Source organism: Gobio gobio (genome assembly GCF_949357685.1).
Source record: "Gobio gobio genome assembly, chromosome: 4".
Lineage (NCBI taxonomy): Eukaryota > Metazoa > Chordata > Actinopteri > Cypriniformes > Gobionidae > Gobio > Gobio gobio.
In genome coordinates, this window is record NC_137100.1 from 67,808,370 (window position 1) to 67,831,589 (window position 23,220).

Genomic DNA, 23,220 nt, shown 5'->3' on the forward strand with positions numbered 1-23,220 from the left:
ATCATACTGATATACCCAACAATGTAAACAGTTTGGAAATAATCACATACAGTGTTTTGTTTATCATGAAATTGGGATATGCAAACCTGGGGAAATAGGAAAAATGCTGTAATAATGTCTCAATTTTTATTTTTTTAAATTAACTTCAACATATTTAGAGTTCAAATGGTGTGACTCTTTACAGAAACAACATAATGACGGGGAAAAAAACCTTTTTTGAATTTAATATAGATGTATTACTCTAAAGGGAGTTTCTTTGACTTTATTATGGATTACATGTAGTATCTGACCACAGTTTCTGAAAAGAGAAAGAAAAATAATCCTTTTTCCACTTTTCAACTAAACAAACATTCCTATAAAAGGTCCTTAGCAGATTTATACACCTTTTGAATTTTAATAAGATTTAAAAAAGTAAAAAACGCAACGAGTTTGTTGAACCAAATTTGGTCTATTTATATATTCTGAAGGGATTTCAGGCATCAAAAGAGTAAAATGCTTCGTTTAAGCACCTTGGAGAACGCCAAGTGAACACAAAGAACAGAGCTCATTAATATGTATTAAATCACGTGACTTATATTCACGAGCCGGAGCTTCATTCGCCAGCTGTGTGCCTTGCAGCCAATCAGCATGGCTTGTGGGCGTTCCTCATTAATATTAAACAGGCAACCCTTCACCATAGTAGTGTTAGTGATTCTGCGGAGAGGATGCTGGAGCAGTGCTGACAGATTCATATGATCTGTAAAGATGTTTTCCAAAACCACGGAGTCTCGACGCCTGATGCGACTGTGAGGAGGATCATAATAAACCCGATCTGAGCTGAGGTAGGCCAGCTGATGGGTTTACATGTGGTTTAGGACTGAACCAGCATCTGATTAAAACAATACGAGATGGCTGCTGGTAGTAATTGTTTATTGTTTGTTGTTTTTTATAAAGGACGCTCATTGTTTCTCTGACATATTCACCGTTTGGACAAGCAGAGTTCAGCCATAAACACCAAATGCTCCACTGAGAGTGTGTTTGTGTGTGGACACACTTAACCATATTGGGACACATTGAGAGCTATATCTGATAAAAACCTTCCTTATTTGTAAAAACGATATAAAAAGCAAGTATATTTAAAATGGTAAAAATGCAGAAAGTTTTTGGTCAGGGGGTTACAGTATTTAAAACTAGCTGTATACTAAAAATAATGTTTATTGTAAAACATGCTCCAATAATCTTTATAAAATGCATTTCTTACAGTGAGAGAAACAAAAACAATGTGTGGAATGACGAAGATAGTTTTGTAGACGTGTATCTTTTTTTTAAAAAGTCGAGATTATGACATTAATTCATAATTATAAGATTAAAAGAGTTATGAAATAAAACACTGCAACATTTTGTCATTTTCAGTCACTCTTTCTGCAGGTTTCATTGTTACACCAGTAGGTGGCGTCTTTATGAGTGAGTCATTGAATCATTCACTCAAGAGATTTGCTCAAAAACACTGATTCATCCAGTAATGAAACAAGTAAAGTCATTATGTGTGAGTCATTGAATCATTCACCACTGATTCATCCAGTAATGAAACAAGTAAAGTCTTTATGAGTGAGTCATTGAATCATTCACCACTGATTCATCCAGTAATGAAACAAGTAAAGTCTTTATGAGTGAGTCATTGAATCATTCACCACTGATCAATACAGTAATGAAACAAGTAAAGTCTTTATGAGTGAGTCATTGAATCATTCACCACTGATCAATACAGTAATGAAACAAGTGAAGTCTTTATGAGTGAGTCATTGAATCATTCACCACTGATTCATCCAGTAATGAAACAAGTAAAGTCTTTATGAGTGAGTCATTGAATCATTCACCACTGATCAATACAGTAATGAAACAAGTGAAGTCTTTATGAGTGAGTCATTGAATCATTCACTCACGATATTTGCTCAAAAACACTGATTCGTCCAGTAATGAAACAAGTGAAGTCTTTATGAGTGAGTCATTGAATCATTCACTCAAGAGATTCGTTCAAAATCACTGATTCATCCAGTAATTAAACAAGTGAAGTCTTTATGAGTGAGTCATTGAATCATTCACTCAAGAGATTCGCTCAGAAACACTGATTCATCCAGTAATGAAACAAGTGAAGTCTTTATGAGTGAGTCATTGAATCATTCACTCAAGAGATTCGCTCAAAAACACTGATTCATGCAGTAATGAAACAAGTGAAGTCTTTATGAGTGAGTCATTAAATCATTCATTCAAAACACAGATTCATCCAGTAATGGAACAAGTGAGGTCTTTATGAGTGAGTCATTGAATTATTCACTCAAGAGATTCGCTCAGAAACACTGATTCATCCAGTAATGAAACAAGTGAAGTCTTTATGAGTGAGTCATTGAATCATTCACTCAATAGATTCGCTCAGAAACACTGATTCATCCAGTAATGAAACAAGTGAAGTCTTTATGAGTGAGTCATTGAATCATTCACTCAAGAGATTCGCTCAGAAACACTGATTCATCCAGTAATGAAACAAGTGAAGTCTTTATGAGTGAGTCATTGAATCATTCACTCACGAGATTTTCTCAAAAACACTGATTCATCCAGTAATGAAACAAGTGAAGTCTTTATGAGTGAGTCATTGAATCATTCACTCAAGAGATTCGCTCAGAAACACTGATTCATCCAGTAATGAAACAAGTGAAGTCTTTATGAGTGAGTCATTGAATCATTCACCACTGATTCATCCAGTAATGAAACAAGTGAAGTCTTTATGAGTGAGTCATTGAATCATTCACTCAAGAGATTTGACACTGTTTTCACAGCCTGCTTTGAATCTGAAGCGATGCGTTTGAACCCGAGCCGCTCCAGAGCCAGAGACCGGAGCAGTGTTCTGGGCCGGCCCGAGTTTCTGTCGCTGAATGTCCCGCCCCGGAGCACCAGCAAAGCGTGGAGAAGGGCCGGCCCGTCCAGGAGCCAGCAGAACCCGTCGAGCGAGGGCCCCGCGGACCCGCCGGATGAAGACTGCATGCTCCTCAACCCGTCCTTCAGGGGCATCGCCCTCAGCTCTCTGCTGGCCATCGACATCTGCCTGTCCAAGCGCATGAGTGTGTGTGTGCACGGCTCCTCCTCCTGGGCCGGGGTCCGGTCGGCCGTGGCCCTGCTGGCTCTGACGGGTCACGGGGTCACATGGGTCTGCGGGACTCTACTGTGCCTGAGCCAGAGCGACACGCCGGCGGGACAGGAGCTGCTCGTCAACCTGCTGATCGGTGACAAACACACACACACACACACACACACACACACACACACACACACACACACACACACACACACACACACACACACACACACACACACACACACACACACACACACACACACACACACACACACACACATGTTTGTTTTTGTGAAATGTGAGGACATTCCATAGGCGTAATGGTTTTTATACCGTACAAACCGTATTTTCTATCCCCTTACACTGACCCTAAACCTACCCATCACACACACACACACACACACACACACACACACACACACACACACACACACACACACACACACACACACACACACACACACACACACACACACACACACACACACACACTGCCCCTGCCCCTAAACCTAGCCCTCACAGGAGACTGTGCAGTTCACTTTCTGTGAAGAAAACCTCATTCTGTGATTTATAAGCATTTTGAAAAGTGAGGACATGGGGAACGTCCTCATATTTCACCCTCTTTTTGTAATACCCATGTCATTATACACATTTGTGTCCTGATATTTCACAAAAACATGCCCACACACACACACACACACACACACTCCTCATAGCCGCACACATTCCTCACAGACACACACACACACACACACACACTCCTCATAGCCGCACACACACACACACACACTCCTCACAGCCACACACACTCCTCACAGCCACACACACTCCTCACAGACACACACACTCCTCACAGACACACACACTCCACACAGTCACACACACTCCCCACAGTCACACACACTTCTCACAGTCACACACACTCCACACAGTCACACACACTCCTCACAGTCACACACACTTCTCACAGTCACACACACTCCTCAGTCACACACACTCCTCACAGTCAAACACACTCCTCACAGCCACACACACTCCTCACAGTCACACACACTCCTCACAGTCACACACACTCCTCACAGCCACACACACTCCTCACAGACACACACACTCCTCACAGACACACACACTCCACACAGTCACACACACTCCCCACAGTCACACACACTTCTCACAGTCACACACACACTCCACACAGTCACACACACTCCTCACAGTCACACACACTCCTCACAGCCACACACACTCCTCACAGACACACACACTCCTCACAGACACACACACTCCACACAGTCACACACACTCCCCACAGTCACACACACTTCTCACAGTCACACACACACTCCACACAGTCACACACACTCCCCACAGTCACACACATTTCTCACAGTCACACACACTCCTCAGTCACACACACTCCTCACAGTCACACACAATTCTCACAGTCACACACACTCCTCACAGACACACACACTCCTCACAGCCACACACACTCCTCACAGTCAAACACACTCCTCACAGCCACACACACTCCTCACAGACACACACACTCCTCACAGACACACACACTCCACACAGTCACACACACTCCTCACAGCCACACACACTCCTCACAGTCACACACACTCCTCACAGTCACACACACTCCTCACAGTCACACACACTCCTCACAGTCAAACACACTCCTCACAGTCACACACACTCCTCACAGTCACACACACTCCACACAGTCACACACACTCCTCAAAGACACACACACTCCACACAGTCACACACACTCCTCACAGCCACACACACTCCTCACAGTCACACACACTCCTCACAGTCACACACACTCCTCACAGTCAAACACACTCCTCACAGTCACACACACTCCTCACAGTCACACACACTCCACACAGTCACACACACTCCTCACAGACACACACACTCCTCACAGTCACACACACTCCTCACAGTCACACACACTCCACACAGTCACACACACTCCTCACAGACACACACACTCCTCACAGTCACACACACTCCTCACAGTCACACACACTCCTCACAGTCAAACACACTCCTCACAGTCACACACACTCCTCACAGTCACACACACTCCACACAGACACACACACTCCTCACAGTCACACACACTCCTCACAGTCACACACACTCCTCACAGTCACACACACTTCTCACAGCCACACACACTCCTCACAGACACACACACTCACAGTCACACACACTCCCCACAGTCACACACACTTCTCACAGTCAAACACACTCCTCACAGACACACACACTCCTCACAGTCACACACACTCCACACAGACACACACACTCCTCACAGACACACACACTTCTCACAGTCAAACACACTCCCCACAGTCACACACACTTCTCACAGTCACACACACACTCCACACAGTCACACACACTCCCCACAGTCACACACACTTCTCACAGTCACACACACTCCACACAGTCACACACACTCCTCACAGTCAGACACACTCCTCACAGACACACACACTCCTCACAGCCACACACACTCATCACAGTCACACACACTCCTCACAGCCACACACACTCCTCACAGACACACACACTCCTCACAGTCACACACACTCCTCACAGCCACACACACTCCTCACAGCCACACACACTCCTCACAGACACACACACTCCTCACAGACACACACACTCCACACAGTCACACACACTCCTCACAGCCACACACACTCCTCACAGACACACACACTCCTCACAGACACACACACTCCACACAGTCACACACACTCCTCACAGCCACACACACTCCTCACAGCCACACACACTCCTCACAGTCACACACACTCCTCACAGTCACACACACTCCACACAGACACACACACTCCTCACAGTCACACACACTCCTCACAGTCACACACACTCCTCACAGTCACACACACTTCTCACAGTCACACACACTCCTCACAGTTACACACACTCCTCACACTGACAGCCCCACACTCCTCACAGACACACACACTCACAGTCACACACACTCAACACAGTCACACACACTCCCCACAGTCACACACACTTCTCACAGTCACACACACTCCACACAGTCACACACACTCCTCACAGTCACACACACTTCTCACAGTCACACACACTCCCCACAGTCACACACACTTCTCACAGCCACACACACTCCTCACAGCCACACACACTCCTCACAGTCACACACACTCCTCACAGCCACACACACTCCTCACAGTCACACACACTCCTCACAGTCACACACACTCCACACAGACACACACACTCCTCACAGTCACACACACTCCTCACAGTCACACACACTCCTCACAGTCACACACACTCCACACAGTCACACACACTCCTCACAGTCACACACACTTCTCACAGTCACACACACTCCTCACAGTTACACACACTCCTCACAGCCACACACACTCCTCACAGTCACACACACTCCTCACAGTCACACACACTCCTCACAGTCAAACACACTCCTCACAGTCACACACACTCCTCACAGTCACACACACTTCTCACAGTCACACACACTCCTCAAAGACACACACACTCCACACAGTCACACACACTCCTCACAGCCACACACACTCCTCACAGTCACACACACTCCTCACAGTCACACACACTCCTCACAGTCAAACACACTCCTCACAGTCAAACACACTCCTCACAGTCACACACACTCCACACAGTCACACACACTCCTCACAGACACACACACTCCTCACAGTCACACACACTCCTCACAGTCACACACACTCCACACAGTCACACACACTCCTCACAGACACACACACTCCTCACAGTCACACACACTCCTCACAGTCACACACACTCCTCACAGTCAAACACACTCCTCACAGTCACACACACTCCTCACAGTCACACACACTCCACACAGACACACACACTCCTCACAGTCACACACACTCCTCACAGTCACACACACTCCTCACAGTCACACACACTTCTCACAGCCACACACACTCCTCACAGACACACACACTCACAGTCACACACACTCCCCACAGTCACACACACTTCTCACAGTCAAACACACTCCTCACAGACACACACACTCCTCACAGTCACACACACTCCACACAGACACACACACTCCTCACAGACACACACACTTCTCACAGTCAAACACACTCCCCACAGTCACACACACTTCTCACAGTCACACACACACTCCACACAGTCACACACACTCCCCACAGTCACACACACTTCTCACAGTCACACACACTCCACACAGTCACACACACTCCTCACAGTCAGACACACTCCTCACAGACACACACACTCCTCACAGCCACACACACTCATCACAGTCACACACACTCCTCACAGCCACACACACTCCTCACAGACACACACACTCCTCACAGTCACACACACTCCTCACAGCCACACACACTCCTCACAGCCACACACACTCCTCACAGACACACACACTCCTCACAGACACACACACTCCACACAGTCACACACACTCCTCACAGCCACACACACTCCTCACAGACACACACACTCCTCACAGACACACACACTCCACAAAGTCACACACACTCCTCACAGCCACACACACTCCTCACAGCCACACACACTCCTCACAGTCACACACACTCCTCACAGTCACACACACTCCACACAGACACACACACTCCTCACAGTCACACACACTCCTCACAGTCACACACACTCCTCACAGTCACACACACTTCTCACAGTCACACACACTCCTCACAGTTACACACACTCCTCACACTGACAGCCCCACACTCCTCACAGACACACACACTCACAGTCACACACACTCAACACAGTCACACACACTCCCCACAGTCACACACACTTCTCACAGTCACACACACTCCACACAGTCACACACACTCCTCACAGTCACACACACTTCTCACAGTCACACACACTCCCCACAGTCACACACACTTCTCACAGCCACACACACTCCTCACAGCCACACACACTCCTCACAGTCACACACACTCCTCACAGCCACACACACTCCTCACAGTCACACACACTCCTCACAGTCACACACACTCCACACAGACACACACACTCCTCACAGTCACACACACTCCTCACAGTCACACACACTCCTCACAGTCACACACACTCCACACAGTCACACACACTCCTCACAGTCACACACACTTCTCACAGTCACACACACTCCTCACAGTTACACACACTCCTCACAGTCACACACACTCCTCACAGTCACACACACTCCACACAGTCACACACACTCCACACAGTCACACACACTCCTCACAGTCACACACACTCCTCACAGTCACACACACTTCTCACAGTCACACACACTCCTCACAGTTACACACACTCCTCACACTGACAGCCCCACACTCCTCACAGTCACACACACTCCACACAGTCACACACACTCCCCACAGTCACACACACTTCTCACAGTCACACACACTCCTCACAGACACACACACTCCTCACAGACACACACACTCCTCACAGACACACACACTTCTCACAGTCACACACACTCCCCACAGTCACACACACTTCTCACAGTCAAACACACTCCTCACAGCCACACACACTCCTCACAGACACACACACTCCTCACAGACACACACACTCCTCACAGACACACACACTCCTCACAGACACACACACTTCTCACAGTCACACACACTCCCCACAGTCACACACACTTCTCACAGTCACACACACTCCTCACAGACACACACACTCCTCACAGACACACACACTCCTCACAGACACACACACTTCTCACAGTCACACACACTCCCCACAGTCACACACACTTCTCACAGTCACACACACTTCTCACAGTCACACACACTTCTCACAGACACACACACTCCTCACAGACACACACACTCCTCACAGTCACACACACTTCTCACAGTCACACACACTCCACACAGACACACACACTCCTCACAGACACACACACTTCTCACAGTCACACACACTCCCCACAGTCACACACACTTCTCACAGTCAAACACACTCCTCACAGACACACACACTCCTCACAGTCACACACACTCCTCACAGTCACACACACTCCACACAGACACACACACTCCTCACAGACACACACACTCCTCACAGACACACACACTCCTCACAGTCACACACACTCCTCACAGTCACACACACTCCACACAGACACACACACTCCTCACAGACACACACACTTCTCACAGACACACACACTCCTCACAGACACACACACTCCTCACAGTCACACACACTCCCCACAGTCACACACACTTCTCACAGTCAAACACACTCCTCACAGACACACACACTCCTCACAGTCACACACACTCCTCACAGTCACACACACTCCACACAGACACACACACTCCTCACAGACACACACACTTCTCACAGTCAAACACACTCCCCACAGTCACACACACTCCTCACAGACACACACACTCCTCACAGACACTCCTCAGAGCCACACACACTCCTCACACACACACTCCTCAGAGCCACACACACTCCTCACAGCCACACACACTCCTCACTCCTTAGAGCCACACACACTCCTCACACACACTCCTCAGAGCCACACACACTCCTCACACACACACACACACACACACACACACACACACACACACACACACACACACACACACACACACACACACACACACACACACACACACACACACACACACACACTCCTCAGAGCCACACACACTCCTCACACACACACTCCTCAGAGCCACACACACTCCTCACAGACACTCCTCAGAGCCACACACACTCCTCACACACACTCCTCAGAGCCACACACACTCCTCAGAGCCACACACACTCCTCACACACACACACTCCTCAGAGCCACACACACTCCTCACACACACACTCCTCAGAGCCACACACACTCCTCACACAAACTCCTCATAGCCACACACACTCCTCACAGTCACACACACTCCTCACAGTCACACACACTCCTCACAGTCACACACACTCCTCACAGTAAAACACTCCTCACAGTCACACACACTCCTCACAGTCACACACACTCCTCACAGACACACACACTCCTCACAGTCACACACACTCCTCACAGTCACACACACTCCTCACAGACACACACACTCCTCACACTGACAGCCCCATACACCTCACAGACACACACACTCCTCATAGCCGCACACACTCCTCAGAGCCGCACACACTCCTCACACACACTCCTCACAGCCACACACACTCCTCACAGCCACACACTCCTCATAGCCGCACACACTCCTCACACAAACTCCTCACAGCCACACACTCCTCACTCCTCACACACACTCCTCACTCCTCACACACACTCCTCAGAGCCACTCCTCAGAGCCACACACACTCCTCACTCCTCAGAGCCACACACACTCCTCACAGCCACACACACTCCTCACTCCTCAGAGCCACACACACTCCTGTGTGTCTTTATGAGTGAGTCATTAAATCATTCATTCAAAACACAGATTCATCCAGTAATGGAACAAGTGAGGTCTTTATGAGTGAATCATTGAATTATTCACTCAAGAGATTCGCTCAGAAACACTGATTCATCCAGTAATGAAACAAGTGAAGTCTTTATGAGTGAGTCATTGAATCATTCACTCAATAGATTCGCTCAGAAACACTGATTCATCCAGTAATGAAACAAGTGAAGTCTTTATGAGTGAGTCATTGAATCATTCACTCAAGAGATTCGCTCAGAAACACTGATTCATCCAGTAATGAAACAAATGAAGTCTTTATGAGTGAGTCATTGAATCATTCACTCACGAGATTTTCTCAAAAACACTGATTCAGTCACACACACTCCACACAGACACACACACTCCTCACAGACACACACACTTCTCACAGTCAAACACACTCCCCACAGTCACACACACTCCTCACAGACACACACACTCCTCACAGACACTCCTCAGAGCCACACACACTCCTCACACACACACTCCTCAGAGCCACACACACTCCTCACAGCCACACACACTCCTCACTCCTTAGAGCCACACACACTCCTCACACACACTCCTCAGAGCCACACACACTCCTCACACACACACACACACACACACACACACACACACACACACACACACACACACACACACACACACACACACACACACACACACACACACACACACACACACACACACACACACACACACACACACACACACACACTCCTCAGAGCCACACACACTCCTCACACACACACTCCTCAGAGCCACACACACTCCTCACAGACACTCCTCAGAGCCACACACACTCCTCACACACACTCCTCAGAGCCACACACACTCCTCAGAGCCACACACACTCCTCACACACACACACACTCCTCAGAGCCACACACACTCCTCACACACACACTCCTCAGAGCCACACACACTCCTCACACAAACTCCTCATAGCCACACACACTCCTCACAGTCACACACACTCCTCACAGTCACACACACTCCTCACAGTCACACACACTCCTCACAGTAAAACACTCCTCACAGTCACACACACTCCTCACAGTCACACACACTCCTCACAGACACACACACTCCTCACAGTCACACACACTCCTCACAGTCACACACACTCCTCACAGACACACACACTCCTCACACTGACAGCCCCATACACCTCACAGACACACACACTCCTCATAGCCGCACACACTCCTCAGAGCCGCACACACTCCTCACACACACTCCTCACAGCCACACACACTCCTCACAGCCACACACTCCTCATAGCCGCACACACTCCTCACACAAACTCCTCACAGCCACACACTCCTCACTCCTCACACACACTCCTCACTCCTCACACACACTCCTCAGAGCCACTCCTCAGAGCCACACACACTCCTCACTCCTCAGAGCCACACACACTCCTCACAGCCACACACACTCCTCACTCCTCAGAGCCACACACACTCCTCACAGCCACACACACTCCTCACTCCTCAGAGCCACACACACTCCTCACAGCCACACACACTCCTCACTCCTCAGAGCCACACACACTCCTCACACAAACTCCTCACAGCCACACACACTCCTCAGAGCCACACACACTCCTCACTCCTCAGAGCCACACACACTCCTCACACACACTCCTCAGAGCCACTCCTCAGAGCCACACACACTCCTCACTCCTCACAGCCACACACACACTCCTCACTCCTCAGAGCCACACACACTCCTCACACACACTCCTCACTCCTCACACACACTCCTCAGAGCCACACACACTCCTCACTCCTCAGAGCCACACACACTCCTCACACACACTCCTTAGAGCCACACACACTCCTCATACACACACTCCTCAGAGCCACACACACACTCCTCACACACACTCCTCAGAGCCACACACACTCCTCACACACACTCCTCAGAGCCACACACTCCTCACTCCTCAGAGCCGCTCACACTCCTCACACACACTCCTCAGAGCCACACACACTCCTCACAGCCACTCCTCAGAGCCACACACACTCCTCACACACACTCCTCATAGCCACACACACTCCTCACACACACTCCTTAGAGCCACACACACTCCTCATACACACACTCCTCAGAGCCACACACACTCCTCACACACACTCCTCAGAGCCACACACACTCCTCAGAGCCACACACACTCCTCACTCCTCAGAGCCGCTCACACTCCTCACACACACTCCTCAGAGCCACACACACTCCTCACAGCCACTCCTCAGAGCCACACACACTCCTCACAGCCACTCCTCAGAGCCACACACACTCCTCACACACACTCCTCAGAGCCACACACACTCCTCACACACACTCCTCACACACACTCCTCAGAGCCACACACACTCCTCACAGCCACACACACTCCTCACTCCTCAGAGCCACACACACACCTCAGAGCCACACACACTCCTCACACACACACTCCTCAGAGCCACACACACTCCTCACACACACTCCTCAGAGCCACACACACTCCTCACACACACTCCTCACAGCCACACACACTCCTCACTCCTCAGAGCCGCTCACACTCCTCACACACACTCCTCAGAGCCACACACACTCCTCACAGCCACTCCTCAGAGCCACACACACTCCTCACACACACTCCTCAGAGCCACACACACTCCTCACAGCCACACACACTCCTCACTCCTCAGAGCCACACACACTCCTCACACACACTCCTCAGAGCCACACACACTCCTCACACACACACACACACTCCTCAGAGCCACACACACTCCTCACACACACACACACACACACACACACACACACCCCTCAGAGCCACACACACTCCTCACACACACTCCTCAGAGCCACACACACTCCTCACACACACTCCTCAGAGCCACACACACTCCTCAGAGCCACACACACTCCTCACTCCTCAGAGCCACACACACCCCTCACACACACTCCTCAGAGCCACACACACTCCTCACACACACACTCCTCAGAGCCACACACACTCTTCACAGCCACTCCTCAGAGCCACACACACTCCTCACACACAGTCCTCAGAGCCACACACACTCCTCACAGCCACTCCTCAGAGCCACACACACTCCTCACACACACTTCTCAGAGCCACACACACTCCTCACACACACACTCCTCAGAGCCACACACACTCTTCACAGCCACTCCTCAGAGCCACACACACTCCTCACACACACTCCTCAGAGCCACACACACTCCTCACACACACTCCTCACTCCTCAGAGCCGCTCACACTCCTCACACACACTCCTCAGAGCCACACACACTCCTCACAGCCACTCCTCAGAGCCACACACACTCCTCACACACACTCCTCATAGCCACACACACTCCTCACACACACTCCTTAGAGCCACACACACTCCTCATACACACACTCCTCAGAGCCACACACACACTCCTCACTCCTCAGAGCCACACGCACTCCTCACAGCCACTCCTCAGAGCCACACACACTCTTCACAGCCACTCCTCAGAGCCACACACACTCCTCACACACACTCCTCAGAGCCACACACACTCCTCACAGCCACTCCTCAGAGCCACACACACTCCTCACACACACTCCTCAGAGCCACACACACTCCTCACTCCTCAGAGCCACACACACTCCTCACACACACTCCTCAGAGCCACACACTCACACTCCTCACAGCCACACACACTCCTCACAGCCACACACACTCCTCACACACACTCCTCAGAGCCACACACACACTCCTCACAGCCACACACACTCCTCACAGCCACTCCTCACAGCCACACACACTCCTCACAGCCACTCCTCAGAGCCACACACATTCCTCACTCCTCAGAGCCGCTCACACTCCTCACACACACTCCTCAGAGCCACACACACTCCTCACAGCCACTCCTCAGAGCCACACACACTCCTCACAGCCACTCCTCAGAGCCACACACACTCCTCACAGCCACTCCTCAGAGCCACACACACACACTCCTCACTCACACTCCTCAGAGCCACACACACTCCTCACACACACTCCTCAGAGCCACACACACACACTCCTCACTCCTCAGAGCCACACACACTCCTCACTCCTCAGAGCCACACACACTCCTCACTCCTCAGAGCCGCACACACTCCTCACACACACTCCTCAGAGCCACACACACTCCTCACTCACACTCCTCAGAGCCACACACACTCCTCACACACACTCCTCAGAGCCACACACACTCCTCACACACACACACTCCTCAGAGCCAAACACACACTCCTCACTCCTCAGAGCCACACACACTCCTCACTCCTCAGAGCCACACACACTCCTCACTCCTCAGAGCCGCACACACTACTCACACACACTCCTCAGAGCCTCACACACTCCTCACTCACACTCCTCAGAGCCACACACACTCCTCACAGCCACTCCTCAGAGCCACACACACTCCTCACACACGCTCCTCAGAGCCACACACACACTCCTCACTCCTCAGAGCCACACACACTCCTCACTCCTCAGAGCCGCACACACTCCTCACACACACTCCTCAGAGCCACACACACACTCCTCACAGCCACACACACTCCTCACAGCCACACACACTCCTCACAGCCACACACACTCCTCACTCCTCAGAGCCGCACACACTCCTCACAGCCACACACACTCCTCACTCCTCAGAGCCACACACACTCCTCACTCCTCAGAGCCGCACACACTCCTCACAGCCACACACACTCCTCACTCCTCAGAGCCGCACACACTCCTCACTCCTCACAGCCACACACACTCCTCACAGCCACACACACTCCTCACTCCTCAGAGCCGCACACACTCCTCACTCCTCACAGCCACACACACTCCTCACAGCCACACACACTCCTCACTCCTCACAGCCACACACACTCCTCACTCCTCAGAGCCGCACACACTCCTCACAGCTACTCCTCACAGCCACACACACTCCTCACTCCTCACAGCCACATACACTCCTCACAGCCACACACACTCCTCAGTCCTCACAGCCACACACACTCCTCACTCCTCACAGCCACACACACTCCTCACTCCTCACAGCCACACACACTCCTCAGAGCCGCACACATTCCTCACTCCTCACAGCCACACACACTCCTCACAGCCACACACACTCCTCACTCCTCACAGCCACACACACTCCTCACAGCCACACACTCCTCACACAAACTCCTCACAGCCACACACACTCCTCACAGTCACACACACTCCTCACAGTCACACACACTCCTCACAGCCAAACACATTCCTCACAGTCACACACACTCCTCACAGTCACACACACTCCTCACAGCCACACACACTCCTCACACACACTCCTCACAGTCACACACACTCCTCACAGCCACACACACTCCTCACAGCCACACACACTCCTCACAGCCACACACACTCCTCACACACACTCCTCACAGCCACACACACTCCTCACACACACTCCTCACAGTCACACACACTCCTCACAGCCACACACACTCCTCACAGCCACACATACTCCTCACACACACTCCTCACAGCCACACACACTCCTCACAGCCACACACACTCCTCACACACACTCCTCACAGTCACACACACTCCTCACAGTCACACACACTCCTCACAGCCACACACACTCCTCAGAGCCACACATACTCCTCACACACACTCTTCAGAGCCACACACACTCCTCACAGCCACTCCTCAGAGCCACACACACTCCTCACACACACTCCTCACACACACTCCTCAGAGCCACACACACTCCTCACTCCTCAGAGCCACACACACTCTTCACTCCTCAGAGCCACACACACTCCTCACTCCTCAGAGCCACACACACTCCTCACTCCTCAGAGCAACACACACTCCTCACACTGACAGCCACACACACTCCTCACAACATGAGGTTAATCCGCTCTGAGGAGCCGCCGACACACACACACACACACACACACACACGTAAAGATGATAATTCACAAATAACTGCAGTTACAGGTTTCACACAGAGAGGGCGACAGAGAGGCACAACTTACACACTGCAGCTTTAAATACTGCCTAATAGTAATTAGGGTCAGGGTTAGTTGCATGTAATTATGCATAATTTACTGTTATTACTACAGGAACATGTAACGTGTAACAAGGACACTATAAAATAAAGTTACCTTATGTTTTCATTTTAGTTCATGATTTCGTGTTTTTGTCATTTTTAGCAGTTTTTGTAATGTCTATATAGTTTATTATTTATAAAAAATTTAAATAATTTTTAGGGTTTGTTTTCTTCTTTTAAAATGTCTATACATTTTTAATTCAGATTTAGTTTTTAAAGTTTTAGTTAAAGTGTGTTTTTGCTATTTTTAGTAGTGTTTAAAAATATGTTTATATATAATTTTTTTTATTAATTGGTTTTTACTTAGTTTTAGTAATTTTGTTGTGCGTTTTTGTCATTTTTAGTTTTTAAATATATCTATATAGTTTTTATTAATTTCTTTCAGATGTATTTTTATTTTTAATTTTCTGCTTTCATTTAGAATTTTCTTGTTTCTTGTGTTAAAAATGTCTATATATATTTTTTTTATAATTTAATTTTTATTTCAGATTCAGTTTTTATTTTATTCTAGTTCAAGTTTTAATCAATTCTAAGTTTTAGTCATTTTGTTGTGTTTTAGTCATATTTAGTTGGTTAAATGTCTCCTGACAGAGTCATTTTTGTATTGTTTTTATTTTCATTTTAGTTATAGTAATTGTCTTTTGTTTTTGTCATTTTAGTATATTAGATTTATTTTTTATTTTTGAATTTTAGCTCATTTTAGTTGTTTCATTTGTAAATATATTTCTAAATAGGTATTAAATTTGATTTCAAATTTAGATTTTATTTTTGTATTTTCTGCTTTTATTTTCATTTTAGTTAAAGTTTTAGCCATTTTGTTGTTCAATTGGGTAATTTTCAGTAGTTTTTAAAAAATGTAATATAGTTTTTATTCATTTTTTTATTTCAGTTTGTTTTCCGTATTTTCTGTTTTCATTGAGAATTTTAGTTACAATTTTTCTTGTGTTTTTGTCATTTTTAGTAGTTATTTTTAAAAAGTCTATTTTTATTATTATTAATATTTTTTATTTTATTTGTGCATTTTCTGCTTTTATTTTCAGTTTTTAATATTTATTTTAGTGGAAGTTTTGGATATTTTTTTGGATATAAGTGTTTTTTTTTTTAAAGATCTGTCTAAATAGTTTTTATTAATTTTATTTCAAATTTATTTTTGTATTTTCCATGTTCATTTTGAATTTTAGTTACAATTTTAGTAATTATCTTGTGTTTTTGTCATTTTTAGTAGTTTTTTAAATGTCTTTACACATCTTTATGTCTTTTATACATTTATATTTTAAAGGTCTAAATACTTTTAATTCATTTCCATTTCAGATTTGGTTTTATTTTAAATTTTTTCTGCTTTTATTTAGAATTTTCATGTGTTAAAAATGTCTAAAAATTTAATTTAATTTCAGATTCAGGTTTTATTTTCATTCAAGTTCAAGTTTTAGTCATTTTGTTGTGTTTTAGTCATATTTAGTTGGTTAAATGTCTCCTGACAGAGTCATTTTTGTATTGTTTTTATTTTCATTTTAGTTAAAGTTAGTAATTTTCTTTTGTTTTTGTCATTTTAGTATATTAGATTTATTTTTTGTTTTTGAATTTTAGCTCATTTTAGTTTTTTCATTTTTAAATATATTTCTAAATAGGTATTAAATTTGATTTCAAATTTAGATTTTATGTTTGTATTTTCTGCTTTTATTTTCATTTTAGTTAAAGTTTTAGCCATTTTGTTGTTCAATTGGGTAATTTTCAGTAGTTTTTAAAAAATGTAATATAGTTTTTATTCATTTTTTTATTTCAGTTTGTTTTCCGTATTTTCTGTTTTCATTGAGAATTTTAGTTACAATTTTTCTTGTGTTTTTGTCATTTTTAGTAGTTATTTTTAAAAAGGTCTATTTTAATTATTATTAATATTTTTTTTTTTTTTGTGCATTTTCTGCTTTTATTTTCAGTTTTTAATATTTATTTTAGTGGAAGTTTTGGATATTTTTTTGGATATAAGTGTTTTTTTTTAAAGATCTGTCTAAATAGTTTTTATTAATTTTATTTCAAATTTATTTTTGTATTTTCCATGTTCATTTTGAATTTTAGTTACAATTTTAGTAATTATCTTGTGTTTTTGTCATTTTTAGTAGTTTTTTAAATGTCTTTACACATCTTTATGTCTTTTATACATTTATATTTTAAAGGTCTAAATACTTTTAATTCATTTCCATTTCAGATTTGGTTTTATTTTAAATTTTTTCTGCTTTTATTTAGAATTTTCATGTGTTAAAAATGTCTAAAAATTAATTTTAATTTCAGATTCAGGTTTTATTTTCATTCAAGTTCAAGTTTTAGTCATTTTGTTGTGTTTTAGTCATATTTAGTTGGTTAAATGTCCCTCTTTGGTGTGTTTTTCAGCGCTGGTTCTGGACGTCCTGACTGTGGCGGGCGTTCAGAAACTGGTCCGGCGCAAAGGCCCATGGGACATGAGTCCCGGCTTCCTGGACTGCGTGGCTCTGGACACGTTCTCGTTCCCGGCGGCACACGCCAGCCGAGCCGCCCTGGTGTCCAAGTTCCTCCTGTCCCACCTGGTGCTGGCCGTCCCGCTGCGGGTCCTGCTGGTGCTGTGGGCCGTCCTGGTGGGCCTGTCGCGGGTCCTGCTGGGTCAGCACCACCTGACCGACATGGCGTGCGGATTTGCCCTGGGCTTCCTTCACTTCGCTCTGATGGAGACGGTGTGGCTGTCGTCCGGCTCCTGTCAGACGCTCCTCTCCATCGGGACATTCAGCTGGGGCTCCGGCCCTTAGGCGGACACTCCATCAAACGCACCGCGGATCCTTGATTCTGCCTCAGTTCAAGTGTTTTTGATAAAACGACTGACATTTTGTCTGGCTTGAGTTTCGGTCGTCTCACTCGGCGGAACAGAAGAAGAACAACATCTGAAACATTCTTTTGTAATTTAATAACTCATGCATTTAATGTGACATGAACAGTGTTGGGGAAAGTTACTTTGAAAAGTAATGCGTTACAATATTGCGTTACTCCCTTAAAAAGTAACCAATTGAGTTACTTAGTTACTTTTTTAGAAAAGTAATGCGTTACAATATTGCATTACTCCCTTAAAAAGTAACTAATTGAGTTACTTAGTTACTTTTTTAGAAATGTAATGCGTTACGTTACTTTTGCGTTAATTTTTGTTTTTTGGGGGTTTTTTAATAGCAAAAAAAGTTATATTTTGTGCAAATGTAAAGACCTCTTCATAACAAAATTTAAATAATAAGCCTCAGGCTTAGGTAAAGATGTGCTGCCATTCTGGATCATGGAAGAAAAGGACGCAGGAGAAAAAAGTTTTACCAATGAAAACAAAAAAATCTAGTAATTTTTGCTCATAGTTTAACTGAATCATCGAAGGTTAGGAACAAGACATTAGTCAATAAAGGTAGATTAAATGCTTAAAAATATATTTTATTTAACATTTATATATTTGAGGTTTGCATAGTACTCTGATTTTGACTGATTTTATTAATTTTAGGAGTACAGAATCTTTATTGTGCAAGTGAGATGAATAAAAGATCACATTTAGTCTAGAACTACAATAACACATTTACTCACAACGCCTCTGCATTTACTCTCGATTTTTCTCAACATGGGGAAGGAGAGCTGTCAGTCAAATAAATGTCAAAAATTAACTCAGATATTTTGTTGTAAATTTGAAAAGTAATGCGTTACTTTACTAGTTACTTGGAAAAGTAATATTATTACATAACTCAAGTTACTTGTAATGCGTTTCCCCCAACACTGTACATGAGTGTGCTGACGAATTTGATCAGGCGTATTTCTTCCGGTCTGGTTTTCTTTGTGTGCATGAATGTTTTGAATCGTTACCGATCCGGTACTGTAATGATATGCAATATTCAAGGGATCCGTTTCCTTTGATTTGGTCAGAAAATGCCCTTCTGAAATGGTTCTGTACTGTACATATTTCTACTGTAACTATAAATAAATGAGCCACTCTTTGTTGAGATGAACTTGAACATCAGCCTCAGATTCACTCATGACTCTTCATGAGCTTTAATGCCATTCCATTCTCGATCCGTAGGGTTTAATATGGAGTCGCAGCTCTTCTGGGAAGGTTTTCCTCAAGGTTTAGGAGTGTGTTTATGGGAAATCTTCTAGAAGTTTGTGCACTGGAGCGCAGTCATGCTGGGACAGGAACTGGTCCCACAAAGTTGGGAGCATGAAATTGTCCACCCCATAATCCCCCCTCCTCTAAGGCTTGGATGAGCTGCTCGGCCATGGAAACCCATTCCATGAAGCTCTACACACTTCTTGAGCTCATCTGAAGGCCACAAAAGTTTGGAGGTCTGGAGCTCTTGACTCTGTAGAAAGTTGGCCACTTCTGGGACCCTCAGTATGCGCTGACCCCGCTCTGTGACCCTCAGCATGTGCTGACCCCGCTCTGTGATCCTCAGCATGTGCTGACCCCGCTCTGTGACCCTCAGCATGCGCTGACCCCGCTCTGTGACCCTCAGCATGCGCTGACCCCGCTCTGTGACCCTCAGCATGCGCTGACCCCGCTCTGTGACCCTCAGCATGCGCTGACCCCAGTCTGTGACCCTCAGCATGCGCTGACCCCGCTCTGTGACCCTCAGCATGCGCTGACCCCGCTCTGTGATCCTCAGCATGCGCTGACCCCGCTCTGTGACCCTCAGCATGCGCTGACCCCGCTCTGTGATCCTCAGCATGTGCTGACTCCGCTCTGTGACCCTCAGCATGCGCTGACCCCGCTCTGTGACCCTCAGCATGCGCTGACCCCGCTCTGTGACCCTCAGCACGCGCTGACCCCGCTCTGTGATCCTCAGCATGCGCTGACCCCGCTCTGTGACCCTCAGCATGCGCTGACCCCGCTCTGTGACCCTCAGCACGCGCTGACCCCGCTCTGTGATCCTCAGCATGCGCTGACTCCGCTCTGTGACCCTCAGCATGCGCTGACCCCGCTCTGTGACCCTCAGCATGCGCTGACCCCGCTCTGTGACCCTCAGCACGCGCTGACCCCGCTCTGTGACCCTCAGCATGCGCTGACCCCGCTCTGTGACCCTCAGCACGCGCTGACCCCGCTCTGTGATCCTCAGCATGCGCTGACCCCGCTCTGTGACCCTCAGCATGCGCTGACCCCGCTCTGTGACCCTCAGCATGCGCTGACCCCGCTCTGTGACCCTCAGCATGCGCTGACCCCGCTCTGTGACCCTCAGCATGCGCTGACCCCGCTCTGTGACCGAGTTGCTGTTGTTCCCAATCGCTTCCACTTTGTTATAATCCCACTAACAGTTGAGCGTGGAATATTTAGTATATGTGGTACATCGCTGAGTGGAATGGCATGATTAGATTAGATTAGATTAGATTCAACTTTATTGTCATTACACAAGTACAAGTACAAGGCAACGAAATGCAGTTTGGGTCTAACCAGAAGTGCAATAGCAGCAAGTGCAGGATATATATAGAACACGCAACACAGCTTCTTGTCCAGGCCCTGGTTATTTCTAGACTTGACTACTGCAATGCGCTTCTGGCTGGTCTCCCCTCTTGTGCGATCCAAACACTTCGAATGATCCAGAATGCAGCGGCACGTCTGGTCTTCAACGAGCCCAAAAGGACCCACGTCACACCACTCTTCATCTCTCTGCACTGGCGTCCACTCGCTGCTCGCATCAAGTTTAAGTCGCTGACGCTTGCCTACAGAGCCACCACGCACTCAGCTCCTGCATACTCTGACTCGATTCTACGTCGCCACACCCCCACCAGAAGCCTTCGTTCAACCAAGGAGCGAAGGCTTGTGGTACCTTCACAGAGAGGCAAAAAATCCCTTTCCAGAACATTTTCATTCAACGTTCCCAGCTGGTGGAATGATCTGCCCACCGCCATCCGAAATGCGGATTCATTGACAACATTCAAAAGTCAACTAAAAACTCATCTCTTCCGTGAGCACTTAACCTCCTAAAAAAAAAAAAAAAAAATTTTCCTTTCCTCTTTTCCTCCTCTTTCCCGCCCTACTCTAGCCTGTGCTACACTGAGAAATGTACACGGACTAAGTATTTCAGGCACTTGTTGCGCTCACTCGACTCTTCACGACCAATCGCTTATTGTACCCCCAAGTTGTAAGTCGCTTTGGATAAAAGCGTCTGCTAAATGCATAAATGTAAATGTAAATGTATACAACGGTTGCAAAAGTGCAGGACATGAATATGCACTGAATATATATTAATATATATAAATAGAGAGATGGTAATTACTATAAACAGAATTTACAGGTGAATATGTACAGTGAATAAATATACAGATGGCTATTACTATAAACAGAATTTTACAGGTAGAGGTATACAATGATATGTTAGGCTAAGATGAGGAATATGGTAGTGGATTAAGGTAGTGCAATAAATTATGGAC

At 46.7% G+C, this 23,220-nt stretch overlaps 1 protein-coding gene across 1 annotated transcript; it reads left to right on the forward strand.

Moving 5' to 3' along the window:
* Positions 1-675: 675 nt before the first annotated feature.
* On the forward strand, positions 676-20,814 carry LOC307124496 (inactive phospholipid phosphatase 7). The gene is made up of 3 exons (XM_079813718.1): positions 676-821; positions 2,814-3,257; positions 19,195-20,814. Exons 2-3 carry the CDS (start codon positions 2,834-2,836, stop codon positions 19,581-19,583), a joined length of 813 nt encoding a protein of 270 aa, XP_079669844.1. The 5' UTR covers positions 676-821; positions 2,814-2,833; the 3' UTR covers positions 19,584-20,814.
* The last annotated feature ends 2,406 nt before the right edge of the window (positions 20,815-23,220 follow it).

Coding starts and splice junctions, on each gene's coding strand:
- LOC307124496 (XM_079813718.1), top strand. CDS start 2,834: ATGCGTTTGAACCCGAGCCGCTCCAGAGCCAGAGACCGGAGCAGTGTT. Junction 3,258..19,194: donor GCTCGTCAACCTGCTGATCG/GTGACAAACACA, acceptor TGTGTTTTTCAG/CGCTGGTTCTGGACGTCCTG.